Here is a 20,823-nt window from a genome sequence, read left to right as displayed (position 1 = left end):
TTATATATTAAAAACCATTAATTTGACATTTTACAACTTTCTACACGCATGCACAAAACTCTCGGCTCTGCGGGAAAACAAAATCCAAACCCAACCCCAAAAACGGAACCAACAAAAAGGGAATTTTGATCTCCCAAAATTCCCCAATGGAATTGTGAATTCCCCACCCTCCCAGGAAGATCCATCCGCTTTTTTTTTTTTCTTGCTTTTTTTTTTTTTTTTTTTTTTGCAGGAAAATGCCCCAAAATGGGCTCCCAGTTGAAATTCCCCAAAGAATTCCCCCCAAAAATTCCCAAAAAAAAAGAGGGGGATTTCCTGGAATTCGGGGTAGAGGGGATGGATCCCCCCATTTTGCTACTGGTGCTTACTGGGGAAGCCTCCCCTGGCTCCAAACTCCCCCTTTTTAGTGCTTAGGACAAAATCGACCCCAAAACCCGACCCCAAAACGCCTCCCCTGGAATGAAATCCGGCGCTTCCGACCCCACGAGGGTGGAGGTGGAAGCTGGAGCGGGGAGGAAAAAAAAAAATAAAGGGAATAAAATTCCAAATCCATCCGTGAGGTATTTGCGACCTTAAAAACAAAACCAGGAGGAGGCAAAAAAAAGCGTTTTTTTTTGCATCCCGATGGGAATTCCGTGGGATCACCACGGGGCCGCCTCGAGGGACGCTCGAGGACCTCGTTGACCTCTCCCAGGAGCTCCTCAGGGTTGTGGATCCAGGATGGCTCCAGTGGCACCGGGAAGCCCCACGGAGATGCCGCTGGAATTTGGGACGCGGATCCCCTCGGGAGCAGCAAAACCCACCCAAAATAAAAACCTCCCAAAACCTCAATTCAGCCTTCAGCTCCTCCAAAAAAACCCACATTTCCGCTCGTTTTTCCTAAAAAACCATCGGCGGAGGCGAGGAGGACGCTCCCAAAACCTGGGATGCACCACGGGAGCTTTTCCACAGCAGCCACGGATCCTGGAGATGCTTCCAAAATCCTTCTCCTCGCCCAAGAAATTCCCTTGGGATTCCAAACGCAGCCCCGGGGCCGGGCAGTGGTTTAAGGCCAGAGCCAGGACAGATGTCCAGGAGAAAACGGACAGGAGCAGGAGGTCTGTGGGACCTGGAGCTGCTCCAGGACGCTGGTGAAGAAGGAAGTTGGGAATTCTTGGAATTAGCCCTTGAGTTACGGCTCCAACGGATCCGGGTTTTGGGAATGAGGAGGAGGAGTAGGAGGAGGAGGAGGAGAAGGGGCTCAGCCACCTCAAGAAAGGACGAGTGGTCATGATCCCAGCAAGGCGCCGGAGCCGGGAGCGGCTTTCCCGGTTTTCCGCGGCCTGGCGGCACCGGAGGAGCCAAATTCGGAGATTCGGAGCCAGAAGAATTCGGGAAAAGTCCCATCCCGGCCCATCACACCGAGGTCTCCGACTGCAGCCTCATGATGAACTTGTGCGACTTGGGGTCCACGAACTCCTCGGAGAGCTTGAAGAACGGGATCTTCTTGGTGGACACCACCAGGCTGAAGTCCTGGCGCTTCAGCACGAAGACCACGCCGTCCTTGAGGCCGTTGGTCACCGGCTCCTCGCTGACCAGCGTCCACTGCTTGGCCAGCCAGCGGTCCTTGTGGTACTGGATGGTGGGACCGGCCGTCAGGTACCGCTCCAGGAAGGCCTTGGGAAAGGGGAAGGACACGGGAACGTCACCTCCGCGCGGCTCGGCCCAGGTTTTGGTTTTGGACGGGAAAAACGGCCCCGTGGTGCTGCTCTGGGGGTTTTTGGGGGTGGATCCTGGGATTGTCCAGGTTGGGAAAGAGCTCCGAGGCCATGGAGTCTGAGCTGAGGCCAATCCCCACCTGCTCACCCAGAATTCCAGGAATTCCTCGGACACCTCCAGGGGTGGCCACTCCAACCCTCCTGAGCCCCTTCCAAGGCCTTTCCAGGAGGAATTTTCCCAAATTTCCCACCCTGGCACAGCTCGAGGCCGTTCCCTCTTGTCCTGTCCCCGTTCCCTGGGATCAGATCCCAAATCCCCCCTGGCAGATCCCAAATTCCCCCTGGATCCCCCTTTTCTCCAGTCTGAGCCCCCCCAGCTCCCTCAGGATCCTCCATTCCCTTCTCCAGCTGCTCCAGCCCCGTTCCCAGTTCCCCACGAGAAGAACCCAACCCCACATCGCTCCAACTCCTCGTTTTCCAGACGGGACGATCCCAAATGGGATAAAACCCACCCAAATCCCGTTCGGACGACCCCACCCACCTTGGGGGTCATGTCGTGGGTGATGCAGAACTCCAGGTGCTGCAGGATGCTCTCCATGGTGTGGTAGGGCTGCTGCTTGGTGGTCCTCAGGTACTTCTGCATGGCCCGGGCCATGGAGGCGAAGATGGCCTGGGCGGCCTCGCGCGGGTCCATGATCTCCCGCGGGTTCTTCTGGTCCTCCTCCTGCAGCCGCTTGATGTGGGTGAAGGCCTCTTCCACCGCCACCACCAGCCTGACGGGAGAGATGGAAAACCCCGTGGATTTGGGATGGAAACCCCATGGATTTAGGATGGAAACTCCGTGGATTTAGGATTGAAAACCCTTTGGATTTGGGATGGAAAAAACTGTGGATTTGGGATGGAAAAAACTGTGGATTTGGGATGGAAACTCCCTTGGATTTAGGATTGAAAACCCCTTGGATTTGGGATGGAAAACCCCGTGGATTTAGGATGGAAACTGCCTTGGATTTGGGATGGAAACTCCCTTGGATTTGGGATGGGAAACCCCTTGGATTTGGGATGGGAAACCCCTTGGATCGAGGATGGAAATCCCTTGGATCCGGGATGGAAATCTTGGACCTGGTGGGATTTACTCAAATGGATGAAGGAACCCAAGCTTCAACCAACTTGGTTGAAGATCCATCCAAACAACCGCCCTTGGGATGAGCCGGGATTGCCCCGGAAGCTCCCCACCCACGGAGAACCTGGAAGGAGCCCACCACGGCGTTCCCGACGCGGGGAATCCGCGGATTTCTCCGCACCTGGCGCGGCGTTTCCGCACCCGGCGCTCGTGCTCGGCCTCCTCGTAGTAGAACTCGTTGTGGCTGTTGTCGCGCCGCCGCGCCGCCGCCGCGATCACCGCCCGCGACTGCCCCGTGGAGTTGTTGGTGGAGTTCTCTGCGGGGCCGTCCGGACCAGGGGTGAGCGCAGAGAAAGCACCCGGAGCTCCCCCAAAAAAATTCCAGAGAGGAACACAGGGATGGAGAAACGGGAGGAGAAGGAGAGGAGAGGCCAAGGGAAAAGGGGGAATCTCACCCTCGCCGAGGGAATAGACCTTAAAGCCGGACATTTTCTTGGAAAGGACGGATTTTGGAAGGTTGAGGAGGGCGGGGTTGTAGACCGGGAAGTCGTGGTAGTAATTCTCCAGGATCCACACGGCCGCTCGCTGGATGCTGCGGGGGGAACACCGGGAATGTGGGGCACGGGGAGAGCGGGGAATGTGTGAGGGGGACACACACCGAGGGACAGGAGGGGCTGGAACGGAATTCCCGGGAAAAAACGTGGCTGCCCCATTCCTGGAAGTGCCCAAGGTCAGGCTGGAGCCACCTGGGATGGTGGGAAGTGTCCCTGCCCATGGATCTTTAAGGTCCTTCCAGCCCAAACCGTTCCATGATTCCATCAATTCCCAGAGAAAAAAGCTCCAGGATCACCGAGTCTGAGCGGTGGCCGAGCCCCGCTTGGTCATCGAGAGGAATCTCCAGGAATTCCCGGGACACCGCTCCAACCCTCCCTGGTCAGCCCCTTCCAAGGCCTGGCTGCCCTTTCCAGGAGGGATTTTCCCATATTTCCCACCCTGGCACAGCTCGAGGCCGTTCCCTCTCGTCCTGACTCCGTTCCCAGCGATCAGATCCCAAACCCCCCCTCGGAGGAACCCAAAATCCCCTCGGATCCCCCTTTCCTCCAGGCTGATCCCTTCCACCTCCCTCAGAACTTCTCCACGCTGCCCCTCACCACCTTTTCCATGAAAAAAAAAACAACAAACATTCCCACCACGGGAACGCCCACCCCGCCACCGGAGCCGCCCCCACCTGAGGTGGCCGACGTTGTAGAAGCGGCTGGCGCCGTCGGCCGAGCGCACGGCCTTGAGCGTGAACTGGGGCTGGAGCTGCCGCAGCTCCAGCAGCACCACGGCCAGGTAGTGGACGAAGAGCAGAGCGTCCACCAGGGAGACGGCGAACTGCACCACGCCGCGGTAGTTGCGGTCCCGCGAGTCCAAGATCCGCACGCCGTAAAAAAGCCAGTAGGACACGACCAGCAGGAAAACCAGCACCATGAGCAGGGCGCGGAAGACGAAGACGCGCGGGAAGAAGGCTTTGGGGCGGCGGAAGAACAAGGCCCAGCTGCCCAGCAGGAGGATGAGGAGTTTGAAGGCCACCGAGATGAAGAGCCCCTCGCAGGGCGTCCCGCAGGGCTCCAGCTCCTCCCGCCACAGCAGCTGCGGGAGGAGGAGGAAGGCCAAGGGCGTGAGGAAGGCCAGGAGCGCCAGGGCCACGCCCAGGGCCACGCCCAGGTGGCGGGAGCAGTCCAGGTGGGCGCTGTCCTCCATGTCCTTGGTGATGCGCGTGAGGTCATCGTGGGAGATGCTGTGCTCCGACGTCCCCGTCACCACCGTGGTGGTCTCGCCCCAGTTGTCGTCCTGGGGAGGGGACAGGGGACATTTCAAGGAGTGGCTCTGTGTCCCACCTGTCCCAGGTGGCCACCTCACCTCCAGGACCTCCCATCCTTTGCACCTCCAAGCCAAGAGTGTCCCCATTGTCACCCTGGGGAGGGGACAGGGGACGTTTCGAGGGGTGGCTCCGTGTCCCACCTGTCCCAGGTGGCCACCTCACCTCCAGGACCTCCCACCCACCACGGCTCCATACCAGGAATTGTCACCCTGGGGAGGTGACAGGGACAGGGGACATTCCAAGGGGTGGTTCCCGAACTCCTTCATTCCCAGAGGAGCATTCCCTGCTCCAAACCCCCCTCCAGCACCTCCCACCCGCGACACCTCCGAGCCAGGAGCGTCCCCGCCGTCACCCTGGGGAGGGCACAGGGCACATTCCGAGGGGTGGCCCCACATTCCTGCAATCCCAGAGGGACGTTCCCAAACCCCCATCCCACCTCCACGCCGGGAGCGCTCCCCGGAGCCATCGCCCTCCTCAGGGTGGCGGAACCTCAGCCTGGGACTGCGAGAGCGGCGATTCCGCCGGGAATTTTCCCTCTGGGAAAGCTCCGGCTCCGGCAGGAGCAGCTTTGGGATGGGGAAGCTCCCGGATTTCCTGGCAAACCCCCCCGGCTGGCAGGGCCAGAAGGAACATGCCCGGCACGCCCCCGCACCGCTGCCCGCGCCGGCAAGGCTGGGAATGGTTGGGAATTGTTGGGAATTGTCAGGAATTGTCGGGAATGGCTCCGGACAGGCCCTTCCCTGCTCCAGAACCCACTCTCCCAGCCAGAGAGGTGCCAAAAATCCTGGATTCCTTCCCAGCTGGATTCCTTCCCACACTCCGTGGGTGTCTTTCCCTCATCCTGCTTTTGGGCACTTGGACATTACTGGAATTTGGGATTATTTTTCCGTTTCAGAACTTTCCCCACAAATTTCTGCCGGAAAACCAGGAAATTCCTCCCTGTGAGGGCGCCTGGCACAGGTTTTTCCACGGATCCCCCACCCCTGGAAGTGCCCAATCCCAGCTCGGAGCACCCTGGGATAGTGGGAGGCGTCCCTGCCCATGGGATGATCCTCAAGGCTCCTTCCAACCAATTCCAGGGCTCCATGAATTTCATTCCAAAGGGCAAAGCAGAGCCTGGGGCTTTCCAGCGGGACGGGAAGGGCGGCTTCGGGAGCCCCATTCCCAGGAAAAGCCGCCGGAGAGGGAACATGAAAAGCGCCGGAGCCGCCGGCGTGGGCGGACTGGGAGAGGATGAAAGGCCGGGGTCGGGCTCCGCGGAGCCCGGAGGAATTCCAGAATTCGGGAACAAGGGGCACCAGGGGTGGGACAGCCTCCCCTGTTCCATCCGGGCGGGAATTTGGGGCAAATCCTCGAGGTTTGGCTCCGTCGGGATCGGATCCCGGGGGCGTTTTCCAGCCCTGGCTTTTCCCGAGGCGCCGCCGGAGCCGCCGCGTCTCCTTTCATTTTCTCGTTTTCTCGTTTTCCCGGGACCGGCCCGACCGGCCAGACCGCTCCGCCGGGAAATTCTGCCGGGAAGCTCCCGGAGCCCGCCGGGATCCCACCCTCGGGGTTCCAGCCCTTTCCCCGCTCACCCTCTCGTCCCCCCGCGTGGATTCGTTGTCCAGCAAAGGCTCTCCCGGCGCTTGGATCGTCACCGATTTGTCCCCGCGCGTCCCATCCCGGCTTTTGGAGCGGTGCCGCTCCCGCCGATCCCTGGGAAAAGCGGGAAAAGTGGGAAAAATGGGGGGAAAAGGGGGGGAAAAGTGGGGTTGGGACACCCACCGGGATGGGGGCACCCGGGGAATCCTGGGGTGCCTCACCTGTGCTTGCGGGAGCTGCGGGAGTGGCCGGATTTGTAGGAATATCCGGAATACTGCGACTCGTTATCCATGGCGTCGGAGCGCCGGGCTTTGTGCCGCTCCAGGATGTGGGATTTGGGTTTTCCCGGGAGAGCGGCCAGGGCCTCCTTCAGCGGGGGCTTCTTCAGGCCCAGGGGCACCTTCAGGAAGTCGACCGTGACCTTGAGGGGCTCAATTTTGTCACCTTGGGGTGGCCTCGCTCAGGAGAAAAGGACGCGCCCACCTGCGGGGACAGCCGGGGGCGTCACTGGGGCCGGCCCAGTTCGGCCCAGTATGGCCCAGTAAGGGGGGAAGGGTCCCAGAGCCCCTCCCGACCCTGCATCCCAAATGGGAAATGGGGCCGGGAAAGGGGATTTGGGGTCGGGAGGGGAGAGGGAATTTGGGATGGGCAGGGAAAGGGGATTTGGGGTCGGGAGGGAATTTGGGATGGGCAGGGAAGGGGGATTTGGGGTCGGGAGGGGAGAGGGAATTTGGGATGGGCAGGAAAAGGGGATTTGGGGTCGGGAGGGGAGAGGGAATTTGGGATGGGCAGGGAAAGGGGATTTGGGGTCGGGAGGGGAGAGGGAATTTAGGATCTGGGGCTTCCTCCCCCTTGGGAATCTGGGAATGCTGGATTCCGCCGGGGTGATCCCGCCAAACCCTGCTGCCTTTTCCCGAGGGTTTTGGGGGAATCTGGACACCCCAATCCCGCAGTTTGGGAGGCCCCAGCTGCCTCTGGGAGCCGTCCCAGCTTCCCGGGTTCCCATGGAAATCCCATTCCCACCAAATCAACCCCAAAAAACCCTCGGGCCCCTTTTCCAAGGCCCCGGGAAAGGGGGAGAAGGGGTCAAGGAGGCGAAAAAAATTCCTTTGTCCGGAATTCCGGATGATCCCACACGGATCTCCATGGAAACCGAGGCCTTTCCCTGCTCCCGCCGTCGTCCGGGAGACGGGAATGGGGCCGGGAGACACTGGGGGTCCCAGTATGGCCCAGTAAGCCCAGTAATGGATGAATCCCGTCCCAGTAACCCCAGTAAGGGCTGGATCCTTCCCAATACGGCCCAGTAACCCCAGTAAGAGCCACAGACTGGGGGTTCCAGTAGCCCCAGTAAGAGATGGATACTGGGGGCCCCAGTATGTCCCAGTAACCCCACTAATGGGTTGATCCCATCCCAGTAACCCCAGTAATGGATGGATCCCATCCCAGTATCCCCAGTAATGGGTGGATCCCATCCCAGTATCCCCAGTAATGGATGGATCGTGTCCCAGTATATCCCAGTATCCCCAGTAATGGGTTGATCCTGTCCCAGTAACCCCAGTAAGGGCTGGATCCTGTCCCAGTTATCCCAGTAATGGGTTGATCCCATCCCAGTAACCCCAGTAATGGATGGATCCTGTCCCAGTATGTCCCAGTATCCCCAGTAATGGATGGATCCTGTCCCAGTATCCCCAGTAATGGATGGATCCTGTCCCAGTATGTCCCAGTAACCCCAGTAATGGATGGATCCTGTCCCAGTATGTCCCAGTATCCCCAGTAATGGATGGATCCTGTCCCAGTATGTCCCAGTATCCCCAGTTATCCCAGCAGGAGCTGTCCCGGGCTCACTCACCGGGCGGCTCCGGCGGCGGCGGCTCCGTCCCGGCGCTCACCGAGGCCTTTGGAGCGTCCGGAGCCTCCGGAGGGGCCGGCATCGGACACGGGCCGGGCATGGGGGGCTGCTCACGGCACGGGGGGGGCCGCCCTGGAGCTGCGAGAGCCAAACAACGGGAATTCGGGAGCTTTTCCCAAATTCCTGAACCCCGGTAATTCCCAAATCCTGCCAGTTCCCAAATTCAATACCCAAATCCAATTCCCGAACCCTGCCAGTTCCCAAATCCAATTCCCAAATCCCACCAATTCCCAAATCCCACCAATTCCCAAATTCTGCCAGTTCCCAAATCCAATTCCCAAATCCAGTTCCCAAATCCCACCAATTCCCAAATCCCACTAATTCCCGAATCCTGACAATTCCCGAATCCAGTTCCCAAATCCCACCAATTCCCAAATCCCACCAATTCCCAAATTCTGCCAGTTCCCAAATCCAATTCCCAAATCCCACCAATTCCCAAATCCCACCAATTTCCAAATCCCACCAGTTCCCAAATCCAATTCCCAAATCCAATTCCCAAATCCCACCAATTCCCAAATTCTGCCTGTTCCCAAATCCAGTTCCCAAATCCAATTCCCAAATCCAATTCTCAAATCCCGCCAGTTCCCAAATCCATTTCCAGAATCCTGCCAATTCCCAAATCCCGTGAATTCCAAAATCCCACCAGTTCCCAAATCCAATTCCCAAATGCGCCAATTCCCGAATCCCGGCGCTTGGGGATTCCTGGGGAGCACCGTGGAGAAGCGATTGCACATCCCACCCCAGGCATCCCAAAATTTTTGGGAATCATCATCCTGAATGATCAGCTGGGATAAATTTGGGATTTTCCAGGAATTCCTGAGTTTTCCAGAAATCCCAGTGTCTCCAGCTGAAGTGAATTTGGGATTTTCCAGAAATCCTGGGGTTTTCCATGAATCCCGGGATTTTCCAGGTATTCCGAGGTCTCTTGGGCCCAGCTTGTGGATTCAGCCAAAATAAATCCGGGATTTTCCAGGAATCCAGGAGTTCGCCAGGTATTATCCCCATCCCAGCAGTTTTCCAAAGGGAATTTGGGAATTCCAGCAGGAATCCGGGATCCAGGAGCTCCTCATTGTCTCATTCCAGCAGGAACAAAAAAGGATTTTTCTTGGAATCTTTTCCAGCAGAGCCGGTTCCACAGCCCTGGAAAAGTCGGGAATGGATTCCCGGACTCTGGGAGACGCCGGGAGCCAGAGTCGGATGCAAAAGAGGAGGAGGAGGAAAATTCCCATTTTTTAATCCCGGGATGATCAAAGCTCCCAAAAAATCCCCCCAGGGCCGGAGAGGCTTTGCCATTCCCAACGTCTTCAAGTCCAGGCTGGAATTTTTCCCGGGATGGGGCTCAGGATCAAAGTCTTGAACCTCAAATCCAATGTTTGGGATTCAAATATTCCCAAAAGAGCGAAAATAATTAAAAATAAAAAATAGATCCAAGAGTTTCCAGATGAAAAATCTTCTTCCCAACAGCTCCAGAGGGAGAATTCCAAGAGGAAAATCCGTTCCTTCCCAATCCGGGGTTCTGGGAAAGCTGGGAATTAATTTTCCTGGGAAAAATCCCACTTGGAGAGGGAGAATCCGGTGGATGAAGGATCCGGAATTCCATCTGGGAGGAATCAGGGAGGGTTGGGAATGGGGTGGGAGCATCCCAAGGCTCCTTTGCAAGGAGAATCCAACTCCAGGATCCAGTTGGGAATCTGGGATGTGCTTCCAAAGGGAGTGAGAATCCTGGGATTGTCCAGGCTGGGAAAGATCTCCGAGGTCACCGAGTCCGAGCTGGGATGGATCAACATCCGAATTCCAGGAATTCCCTCCAGGGATGGGGATCCAACCCTCCCCGAGCCCCTTCCACTGCTTCCCACCCTTTTTCCATGGAAAAATCATCCCAAATTTCCAGCCCTGGCACAGCTCGAGGCCGTTCCCTCTTGTCCTGCCCCATTCCCTGAGATCAGATCCCAAATCCCCCCTGGCAGATCCCAAATCCTCCCCTGGATCCCCCCTTTCTCTGGGATCACCCCCCCAGGTCCCTCAGGATCCTCCGTTCCCTTTTCCAGCTGCTCCAGCCCCGTTCCCATCCATGGAATTTCCCACTTCCCTTCCCAGTCCCTTTTTCCGTGAGGATCCAAGAGCACTGCAGCACCTGGAAAACCGAATCCCAGAGCTGGAGGATCCTGGAATCCCAAATTCCCAGAAAAAAATTCCTGGGAATTCTGGAATTCCCACCCCACATCTCTAAATTCCCCCATCCCAAATTCCTGGGGCGCGCTCAGGAGTCCCTGGAGAAATCCCAGCTCCCCGTCCCTTCCAACAATCCCAAGGACACCCCAAAGCCGCTTCCTGGTGGATCCATGGGATTTGGGAAGGACGATCCCAGAAATCCGCGTCCTCGCTCGGAATTCTGACGTTTTCTCCAGGAGAAACCCCAAAATCCCAAATTCCTGCCCCAAAAGCACCCCTGGATCGCTCGGGGTTGGGGTTTTGGATCCGTGAGAACTCTTCTCCAGCAGCTCCTGATCCTTTGGGATGCCCCCGGTCCATTATCCATATCCTGGATCCCGGAAAAGCAGCGCAGGGATGGGATCCGGGCGGGATCCAGGAACGCTGGGTTGTTTTCATCCACATCCAGGGATCCTGCAGGGCAGCAGGGCTGAAACTCCGTGGATTTGGGGCGGTGCTGACCGGAATTCCGAGCCGGGAATTCCCAAATCCCTTCCCAGGATCCTCTTCCCGAGCATCCCGGCTGGACAATAAATCCATAAAAGCTCCGCGGCGCTTGGAAAACTCATCCCAAATCCCGAATGAAGCCGGATCCGCGACCTCGGGGCTGCTCCCTCCGGCCCCATTGTCTGCCGGGAGCCGGGGAAAAACAAGGAACCGTCCCATGGGATCATTCCAAAGGCTGGGATGTCCCCAGCCCCTCTGGAATCCTGGGGGGGGACACGGGGTGACCTCGACCCCCAAGCGGCCGCCCCCAGGTCCCCCTCTCCCGCCGCCGCCTGTTAATTGTTGATTGCTCATTAATTAAATCATCCGAGCTTCACAAAGCCCCTGGAAAATCCTCGGGATCCCGTCTGACTCCCAGCCCGACCCTGGAATTTCTGGGATGGAGCCGGAGAAGATCTTCTCTCCCAGGAGGAAACCTGAATGATTCCGAAATCTCCTTTCTTTTTTTTTTGGGTGTGTTTTGATTTCTTTTTGTTGTTCTGTTGCGTTTTCACCTCCGCCCGCGGGGAGGGGGGGGAAAGGATCCCAAAGGAAAAAATCATCCCCGGCCGGGCTCCGGGAACTCCCCGGGGCTCCAGGGCGGGGAACCGGCTCGGGATCCGGCCGGGGCTGTCCCGGAGCCGGGGGGCACCGGGCACGCCCGGCCCAGGGACCCCCGGGGACACCGGGCAGGGCCTGGGGACAGCGGCGGCTGCTGGGGGACAGCGAGGGACACGGGGGGGACACGGGGGAGAGAGGGGGGACACGGGGGACACCCCGCCCCAGGGACCCCCGGGACGGCCCCGCCGCGCCCGGGCAGCGGCGAGGGAATGGGGACAGCGGGGACAGCGGGGGGGACACCCCGGGATCACCCCGCAGGTGTCGGGGACACGGGGGACACCCCGCAAGTGATGGGGGGGACACACTGGGGACACCGGGGGGGACACCCCGAGGACACGCCGAGGACACCGGGGGACACCCCGAGTGTGACGGGGACACCGGGAATACCCCGGGGACACCACGCAGGTGATGGGGGGAACACACCGGGGACACCCCGAGGGTGACGGGGACACCGGGGACACCGCGGGGACACCGCGGGGACGCCCCGCAGGTGCCCCCAGGATGGGCACAAAGCGCTCCGAGGCCGCCGCGCCGCCGCCGGGGGGGATTCAGCGGGTCCCGGGGGTCGCACCGCGCCCCGAGGAGGCTCCAGCGGAGCCCCGCAGCCCCGGCGGGGTCCCCGAGAGTGTCCCCGAGGGGGTCCCGGGGGGTCCCACCGCCCCCTCCCCAGCCGGGACCCCCCCGGCCCCAGCGCCGGGCTCGGGGCTCTCGCAGCCGCCGCCAGCCCAGGAAAAGCCGCGGCTCCCGGGGCCCTTCCCGCAGGGAGCGCGCCCGGCGCGGCCCCGGCGCGGCCCCGCTCCCCTCCCAGCCCCGGGGCCGGTTCGGCATCCCGGGATCCCCCCGGCAGCGGCCCGAACCCCCCCCGGTTCCCCCCGCACTCACCATCGCCGCCGCACCTTTGTGCGCGTCCCCCCCGCACCGAAACCCCGGCGGCGGCGGCGGCGGCGGAGGAGGAGGAGGAGGAGGAGGAGGAGGAGGAGGAGGAAGAGGAGGAGGAGGCGGAGGAAACCCCGGCTCCCCCCGGAGCCCCCCCGCCCCCGGCCCCGGAGCCCCCCCGCCCCCGCTCCCGCCCATTGTCTGCGCTGCGCGCTCCCGGCGCCGCCGCGGGGCCATTGTTTGGGGCGGGGGGGACACCCGGGGACCCCCCCCGAACTCCCGGGACCCCCCCCCCGACACCCAGAGAACCCCCGAACTCCCGGGACCCCCCCCCGACACCCAGAGAACCCCCGAACTCCCGGGGACCCCCCCCCCCCCGACGCTCAGCGACCCCCCCGCAGGCCGGGGGGATTTGGGGTGAGGATGCGCTTTTTTTGGGGGAGGGGGCGTTTTTTGAGGAGGGCCCCCCATTTTTGGGGCGTTTTTTGGGGAAGAATCCCCGTTTCTTGGGGGGGCCATGAGGGTTGAGCCCCCACCTCCTGTCCCACCCCCCGGCGTGGGTTCTCAGCCCCCCAGAATTGCCCCCAAGGGGTCTCAGCCCACGGTGGGGGCACAGCCCAGCTGCTCCCACCTTGTTTTGGGGTTTGGGGGAGGATTCTGAACCCCATAAACCCCTCCCCGAAAAAAAATGGGGTCCGGGTCCTGTGTCCGGCCCGGGTTTGGGATGTCCTGGGGGGGGTCCGGCCCAGCCCCCCGGGTTTGGGGTGTCCTGGGGGGTCCGGCCCAGCCCCCCGGGTTTGGGGTCACCCCCGACCCTCAGCCCCAGCGGTTCCGGGGTGCGTGGGGGCGGCTGGGAGACCCCAGCCCCATCCCTGCGGATATGGGGGGGGACACCTGGGGACCCCCCGGCCTGCAGGAGAGCCAGGGGGGTGGGAGGGATTTTTTGGGGGGGATCAGGGCCAGCAGCACCCCCGAACCAGCAGGGAACACACGGGGGGCTCCAGCACCTTCAGCCCCCCCAGAGGGAGGGACCCCAAATCCCCCCGAGCCCCCCAAGGACGCCCCAAGGCGTGCGGAGCGCGGGGGGGGGGGCGCGGCCGCTGCGCGGAACAGCCGAGCTCAATGGGCGAGGGTGGGAACGCGCTGGCCACGCCTCCCGCGGCGCTGGCCAATGGCGTGAGGCGGGGGGAGAGAGCCGCGCTGCCATTGGTGGGATTGAAATGCGTGGTTGGGGCTCAATGGGGAGGAGGGGCCGGGAGGGGAACGGGATTGGGGCGGGGGGAGATGGGGATCGGGGGGATCGGGGGATTTGGGGGGTTTGGGGGGGTTTGGGGAGGTTTGGGGAGAGGGGAAATGGGGATCGGGGGGATCGGGGGATTTGGGGGGTTTGGGGGGGTTTGGGGAGGTTTGGGGAGATGGGGATCGGGGGGATTTGGTGTGGTTTGGGGGGGTTTGGGGAGTTTTGGGGAGAGGGGAGATGGGGATCGGGGGGGTTTGGGGGGGTTTGGGGGGGTTTGGAGAGAGGGGAGATGGGGATTGGGGGATTTTGGGGGGATTGGGGATGAGGGCAGATGGGGATTGGGGGGATTTGGGGCGGGGGGGATTTTGGGGCCGGGGGGCTATGGGGCAATGGGCAAGCGGTTATGGGGCTGGGGGCGATGGGACAGGGAGATCAGGGGGAATTATGGGGTGGGGGGCGATAGGGTTATGGGGCGATGGGGTTATGGGGCGGCCTCAGTGCCCCCACCCCATTTTTTCACGCCCTGATGAGCAGGACCAGCGGCCCCACAGCGAGCTGTGACCCCAAACCCGGCTCCTGGTGCCCCCATTGCTGTGGGGTCTGTGGTGCCCCCATTACTGTGGGGTCTGTGCCGGGGGGTCCCCGGTGCCCCCCATCGCTGTGGGGTCTGTGCCGGGGGGTCCCTGGTGACCCCATTGCTGTGGGGTCTGTGCCGGGGGGTGTCTCTGGTGACCCCATCGCTGTGGGGCCTGTGGTGCCCCCATTGCTGTGGGGTCTGTGCCGGGGGGTCCCCGGTGCCCCCATTTCTGTGGGGTCTGTGGTGCCCCCATCGCTGTGGGGTCTGTGCCGGGGGGTGTCTCTGGTGCCCCCATTGCTGTGGGGTCTGTGCCGGGGGGTGTCTCTGGTGCCCCCATTGCTGTGGGGTCTGTGCCGGGGGGTGTCTCTGGTGCCCCCATTGCTGTGGGGTCTGTGCCGGGGGGTGTCTCTGGTGCCCCCATTGCTGTGGGGTCTGTGCCGGGGGGTGTCTCTGGTGCCCCCATTGCTGTGGGGTCTGTGCCGGGGGGTGTCTCTGGTGCCCCCATTGCTGTGGGGTCTGTGCCGGGGGGGTCCCTGGGCCGCCCCCGCAGCTGCCCCGGGGCGCTCCCGCCCCGCTCCGGGGATGATTTATGGGGTCGGGGTCGTTCCCGGGATGATTTATGGGGTCGGGGCTCGTTCCCGGCCAGATGGGGCTGCGGCAGCTGGGAAGGGGCGCTCGGACCCCCCCGGGCCTTTATGGGGCCGCCCCTCCCCTCCCCTCCGGGGGCTGCGGGAGGGGGACACGGCCCTAAAGGGGTTTGGGGACAATGAGCCCTAGAGGGGTTTGGGGACAATGAGCCCTAAAGGGGTTTGGGGACAATGGACCCTAAAGGGTTTGGGGACAATGGACCCTAAAGGGGTTTGGGGACAATGAGCCCTAGAGGGTTTGGGGACAATGGACCCTAAAGGGGTTTGGGGACAATGAGCCCTAAAGAGGTTTGGGGACACGGCCCTAAAGGGGTTTGGGGACAATGAGCCCTAAAGGGGTTTGGGGACACGGCCCTAAAGGGGTTTGGGGACAATGGACCCTAAAGGGGTTTGGGCTCCCAAAGTGAGGGGGGGGATGTCCCCAGAGTAGGGGGAGGGGACAGGAGGGGACAGGGGGCGATGGCCCCGAACTGCGGGGGGGGGGCAGGGCTGGCGGGGCCCGGCAGGGGGCGCTGCTGACCCGGCGGGCGTTGGGGACAGGGGGAACAAACCCGGGGGGAAATTTGGGGACACCCCAGGAGGGACAGGGGGACACTCCCTTGGGGACACTGGGGACACCCCTGGGGGACATTGGGGAGACCCCTGGGGGACACCCCAGGAGGGACAGGGGGACACTCCCTTGGGGACACTGGGGACACCCCTGGGGGACATTGGGGACACCCCTTGGGGACACCCCTGGAGGGACAGGGGGACACCCCTGGGGACACTGGGGACACCCCCAGGGGACATTGGGGACAATCCTGGAGGGACACTGGGGACACCCCTGGAACAATTCCCTGATTTTTCTCCCAATCCCAGGTGGATTTTCCCAAGGAATGGGATTTTCCAGAGGGATGGAGAGGAGGGAGAGGACAGGAAGGGCTGGAAAGAGGGAAAAATGGGAAATAGGGGGGAAATGGGAATGGGGGGGAAAAAGGGAAATAGGGGGAGAAATGGGAATGGGGGGAAAAAGGGAAATAGGGGGGGAAATGGGAATGGGGGAAAAAGGGAAATAGGGGGGGAAAATGGGAATGGGGGGAAAAAGGGAAATAGGGGGGAAAATGGGAATGGGGGGGAAAAGGGAAATAGGGGGGAAAATGGGAATGGGGGGAAAATGGGAAATAGGGGGGGAAATGGTAATGGGGAAAAATGGGAAATAGGGGGGAAAATGGGAATGGGGGAAAAAGGGAAATAGGGGGGAAAATGGGAATGGGGGGAAAAAAACAGGAATGGGGAAAAAATGAGAATGGGGAAAAATGGGAATGGGGGAAATATGGGAATAGGGGAAAAATAGGGAATAGGGGAACAAATGGGAATGGGGGAAAAAACCTGGGAATTGTGCTGGGAAAGCCTGGGAGAGGCCCAGGACAAGGGGCGGAATTCCCAATCTGCCGGGCCGGAATCTCAATGAGAGCCGAGAGTTCCCATTGTGAGCGGGACAATGGGGCCAGATGGGGCCGGGGCCCCAAAGGGGTTTGGGATCTGCCGGGATGGGGAAAAGTGACCCTAAAGGGGACTGGGAATGGGGACAGGGCCCTAAAGGGGATTGGGAATGGGGAAACTGACCCTAAAGGGGTTTGGGAATGGGGAAACCGACCCTAAAGGGGTTTGGGAATGGGGACGGGGCCCTAAAGAGGATTGGGAATGGGGAAAAGTGATCCTAAAGGGGTTTGGGGATGGGGAAACTGACCCTAAAGGGGTTTGGGAATGGGGAAAAGTGATCCTAAAGGGGTTTGGGGATGGGGAAACTGACCCTAAAGGGGTTTGGGAATGGGGAAAAGTGATCCTAAAGGGGTTTGGAAATGGGGACAGGGACCTAAAGGATTGGGAGTGGGGGAAACCGACCCTAAAGGGGTTTGGGAAGGGGGAAACCGACCCTAAAGGGGTTTGGGAATGGGGACAGGGCCTTTTCCCCCCAAAAGTGCACAAGGACACAGTGGATAACTTAATAATGATAATAATAAATAATGATAATAATAAATAATAAATAATAATTCTCAATAAATAATTCCATAAATATCCTCATGGCACAGAGACGGGGGGTGAGGGGAGGGAAGGGTTTGGGGGGAAAAGGGGGAGCCGGCCTCAGGAATTCCTGCTCCAGTTCTCTGGGAATTCTGGTCCCAGCTCCTCTGGGAATTGCGGCTCCAACCTTTCGGGATTTGCTGTCCCAGCTCTCTGGGATTTGCAGCTCTGTTCCTCTGGGAATTTTGGCTCCATTCCTCTGGGAATTACAGCTCCGTTCCTCCGGAATTGCTGCTCCAGTTCCTCAGGAACTGCTGCTCCAAATCCCTGGGAATTGCGGCTCCACCCTTTGGGATTTGCTGCTCCATCCCTTTGGGATTTGCTGCTCCAGTTCCTCACGAATTGCTGCTCCTGCTCCTCAGGAATTGCTGCTCCATCCCTTTGGGATTTCCTGCTCCATCCCTCTGGGATTTGCCGTCCCAGCCCGCCAGGATTGGCTCTTCCGTCCCTCTGGGAATGGGGGCCCCGTCCCTCTGGAATTGCTGCTCCAAACCCCTGGGAGCAGGGCCGGGGTGGGCACATGGATGGACGGATGGACACAGGGATGGACACAGGGATGGACACACGGACACAGGAATGGACAGATGGACACAGGGATGGGCAAACAGACAGGTCAGACGTCCAGGACGTGGTTCAGGTAGGAGATGTAGCAGATGGCCAGATGGACACAGGGATGGACACAGGGATGGACACAGGGATGGACAGACGGACAGTCAGACGTCCAGGACGTGGTTCAGGTAGGAGATGTAGCAGATGGCTGGACGGACAGATGGATGGACAGACGAACAGACAGGTCAGACGTCCAGGACGTGGTTCAGGTAGGAGATGTAGCAGATGGCCGGATGGACACAGGGATGGACAGACGGACAGTCAGACGTCCAGGACGTGGTTCAGGTAGGAGATGTAGCAGATGGCCAGGCGCAGGATCTCGATCTTGGACAGTTTCTTGTCGGGGGGCAGCGTGGGCAGCAGGGATGGACACACGGACACACGGACACAGGGACGGACACACAGATACAGGGATGGACGGACAGACAGGTCAGACGTCCAGGACGTGGTTCAGGTAGGAGATGTAGCAGATGGCCGGATGGACACAGGGATGGACAGACGGACAGTCAGACGTCCAGGACATGGTTCACGTAGGAGATGTAGCAGATGGCCGGATGGACACAGGGATGGACAGACAGACGGACAGACAGGTCAGACGTCCAGGACGTGGTTCAGGTAGGAGATGTAGCAGATGGCCGGATGGACACAGGGATGGACACACAGATACAGGGATGGACAGACGGACAGTCAGACGTCCAGGACGTGGTTCAGGTAGGAGATGTAGCAGATGGCCGGATGGACACAGGGATGGACACAGGGATGGACAGGCGGACAGTCAGACATCCAGGACGTGGTTCAGGTAGGAGATGTAGCAGATGGCCGGATGGACAGATGGATGGACAGACGGACGGTCAGACGTCCAGGACGTGGTTCAGGTAGGAGATGTAGCAGATGGCCAGGCGCAGGATCTCGATCTTGGACAGTTTCTTGTCGGGGGGCAGCGTGGGCAGCAGCCGCCGCAGCTCGGCGAAGGCCACGTTGAAGGCCTCGACGCGGATGCGCTCGCGCGTGGCGTGCGCCGTGCGGTACTTGGCCGTGGCGCGGCGCCGGCGCCGCCGCTCCTCGCGGCTCAGCGGCTCCTTCCCGGCCGGGCCCGCGGCCCCGGCGCCGGCCCCGAACGCGGGATCGGGCTCGGGGCGCGCCGAGGGGACCTCGAGGGCGGCCGGCTCCGAGTTCAGCATCATCGTCACCAGGGAGAGGGGACAGTGGCAAAGGGACCCCGGGGATTGGGGACAGATCCAAAGGGATCCTGGGGACTGGGGACAGAGCCAAAGGGATCCTGGGGATTGGGGACAGAGCCAAAGGGATCCTGGGGATTTGGGGACAGAGCCAAAGGGATCCTGGGGATTGGGGACAGATCCAAAGGGATCCTGGGGATTGGGGACAGAGCCAAAGGGATCCCGGGGATTGGGGATCGATCCAAAGGGATCCTGGGGATTGGGGACAGCGGCAAAGGGACCCCGGGGATTTGGGGACAGATCCAAAGGGATCCTGGGGATTTGGGGACAGAGCCAAAGGGATCCTGGGGATTTGGGGACAGATCTGAAGGGACCCCGGGTATTGGGGACAGATCCAAAGGGATCCTGGGGATTTGGGGACAGATCTGAAGGGACCCCGGGTATTGGGGACAGATCCAAAGGGATCCTGGGGATTTGGGGACAGCTCTGAACTGATCCCAGGGGTTTGGGGACAATTCCAAACTGATCCCGTGGATCTGGGGACACCTCCAAGTGTTTTGGGGTCACCTCCAAGCTGGTCCCAGGGGTTTGGGGTCACCTCCGAGCTGATCCCGGTGTTTCGGGGTCACCTCAGCAGGAGAAGCGCCCGGATTTGGGGTACCCGTCCCCAGCTCCCAGCAAGGCCCGTGGGGATCCTCCTCCTCCTCCTCCCCATCACATTCCAGCCGGGAATTGGGGCATTTTCCTTGGGAATTCCGTGTTCCGGGAGAAAACCTCCCCAGGGGACAGATCCGGGAAAGCAGCCGGGGGCGTAGAAATGAGATCGAGTTTTTCCCGAGGTTTTGGGGCTCTCGGGGTCAGGATGCGGCTCCGGAGCCCTCAGGGGTCAGATCCCGACAGCTCTGGAAAAGAAGGATCGGGAATTTCAGCTCCGGGTGGGAAAGGAGCCGGCAGAGGCATCAAATAAAAGAATAAAAATTAAATAATAAAATAAAATAAAAGAATAAAAAATATTTTAAAATAATAAAAAATAAAGTAAAAAATGAATTAAAGTAAAAGGAAGTAAAAGAATGTAAGATCAAATAAAAATAAAAATATAAATATAAAAAATAAAAATTAATTAAAAAAAAATAAAATCAAGGATTTTCCACAGCTTTTCCCCGTCAGAGTCTGGCGACTTTGGGAAACAAACTCAGGGAATTCCAGCTCCCGGATGGGGGAGGATCCACTGGGAGGATCGGGAAATTTGGGGAGCTCGGGGAATTCGGGGAGCCGGGGCCGCCGGGGCTCTCCGGAGGTGGCAGGTGGCGGATGCGCGGCGGGGGCGGGGCGGGCTTTGTGTCGCAAATGAGCCCCGTCTGTCCCCGCGGCTGTCCCTGCTGGCTGTCCCTCTGTCCCCTTCTGTCCCCCCCGGCTGTCCCTCTGTCCCCTCTGTCCCCTTCTGTCCCCCCCGGCTGTCCCTCTGTCCCCTCTGTCCCCCTCTGTCCCCCCCGGCTGTCCCTCTGTCCTCCTGTCCCCTCTGTCCCCTCTGTCCCCCTCTGTCCCCCCCGGCTGTCCCTCTGTCCCCCTGTCCCGTCTGTCCCCCAATTCTGTCCCTCTGTCCCCCCCTGTTCCGTCTGTCCCTTTCTCTCCCCCCGCTCTGTCCCCTCTTTCCCCCCTCTCTGTCCCCCTGTCCCCCTGTCCCTCTGTCCCCCTGTCTCCCTGTCCCTATGTCCCTCTGTCCCTCTGTCCCTCTGTCCCCCTGTCCCTCTGTCCCTCTGTCCCCCTGTCCCTCTGTCCCCCTGTCCCTCTGTCCCTCTGTCCCTCTGTCCCCTGTGTCCCTGTCCCTCTGTCCCCTCTGTCCCTCTGTCCCTCTGTCCCTCTGTCCCCTGTGTCCCTGTCCCTCTGTCCCCTCTGTCCCCCTGTCCCTCTGTCCCCTGTCCCTCTGTCCCCTGTGTCCCTGTCCCCCTGTCTCCCTGTCCCCCTGTCCCTCTGTCCCCTGTCCCTCTGTCCCCTGTCCCCCTGTCCCCCTGTCCCCCTGTCCCCCTGTCCCTCTGTCCCCCTGTCCCTCTGTCCCCTGTGTCCCTGTCCCTCTGTCCCTCTGTCCCCTGTCCCCCTGTCCCCCTGTCCCCCTGTCCCCCTGTCCCTCTGTCCCCTGTCC

General features: G+C 60.6%; 2 protein-coding genes across 2 annotated transcripts; both read right to left on the bottom strand.

Moving 5' to 3' along the window:
* Window positions 1-200: 200 nt before the first annotated feature.
* Window positions 201-12,431, bottom strand: VANGL2 (VANGL planar cell polarity protein 2). The gene is made up of 9 exons (XM_054001278.1): window positions 12,375-12,431; window positions 8,115-8,252; window positions 6,487-6,748; window positions 6,259-6,379; window positions 4,046-4,653; window positions 3,273-3,409; window positions 2,999-3,134; window positions 2,239-2,470; window positions 201-1,656 (listed from the first exon to the last, which is right to left on the bottom strand). The coding sequence occupies exons 3-9, from the start codon at window positions 6,555-6,557 to the stop codon at window positions 1,396-1,398; spliced, it is 1,566 nt and encodes a 521-aa protein (XP_053857253.1). The 5' UTR covers window positions 6,558-6,748; window positions 8,115-8,252; window positions 12,375-12,431; the 3' UTR covers window positions 201-1,395.
* A 5,717-nt stretch (window positions 12,432-18,148) lies between these two features.
* On the bottom strand, window positions 18,149-19,034 carry NHLH1 (nescient helix-loop-helix 1). The gene has a single exon (XM_054001328.1). The coding sequence runs from the start codon at window positions 18,687-18,689 to the stop codon at window positions 18,357-18,359; it is 333 nt and encodes a 110-aa protein (XP_053857303.1). The 5' UTR covers window positions 18,690-19,034; the 3' UTR covers window positions 18,149-18,356.
* Between the last annotated feature and the right edge of the window lie 1,789 nt (window positions 19,035-20,823).

The sequence above is a fragment of the Vidua macroura genome, chromosome 29 (genome assembly GCF_024509145.1).
Source record: "Vidua macroura isolate BioBank_ID:100142 chromosome 29, ASM2450914v1, whole genome shotgun sequence".
Classification (NCBI taxonomy): domain Eukaryota; kingdom Metazoa; phylum Chordata; class Aves; order Passeriformes; family Viduidae; genus Vidua; species Vidua macroura.
This window is presented reverse-complemented; position numbering and strand designations above follow the sequence as displayed.

What these genes read in the sequence shown, in the direction of transcription:
- VANGL2 (XM_054001278.1), bottom strand. Translation starts at nt 6,557, where the DNA reads ATGGATAACGAGTCGCAGTATTCCGGATATTCCTACAAATCCGGCCAC. An exon ending in CGCAGCTCCCGCAAGCACAG is followed by an intron (nt 6,380 to 6,486) that starts GTGAGGCACCCC and finishes CGCTTTTCCCAG; the next exon opens with GGATCGGCGGGAGCGGCACC. An exon ending in CCCACGACATGACCCCCAAG is followed by an intron (nt 1,657 to 2,238) that starts GTGGGTGGGGTC and finishes CCCTTTCCCAAG; the next exon opens with GCCTTCCTGGAGCGGTACCT.
- NHLH1 (XM_054001328.1), bottom strand. Translation starts at nt 18,689, where the DNA reads ATGATGCTGAACTCGGAGCCGGCCGCCCTCGAGGTCCCCTCGGCGCGC.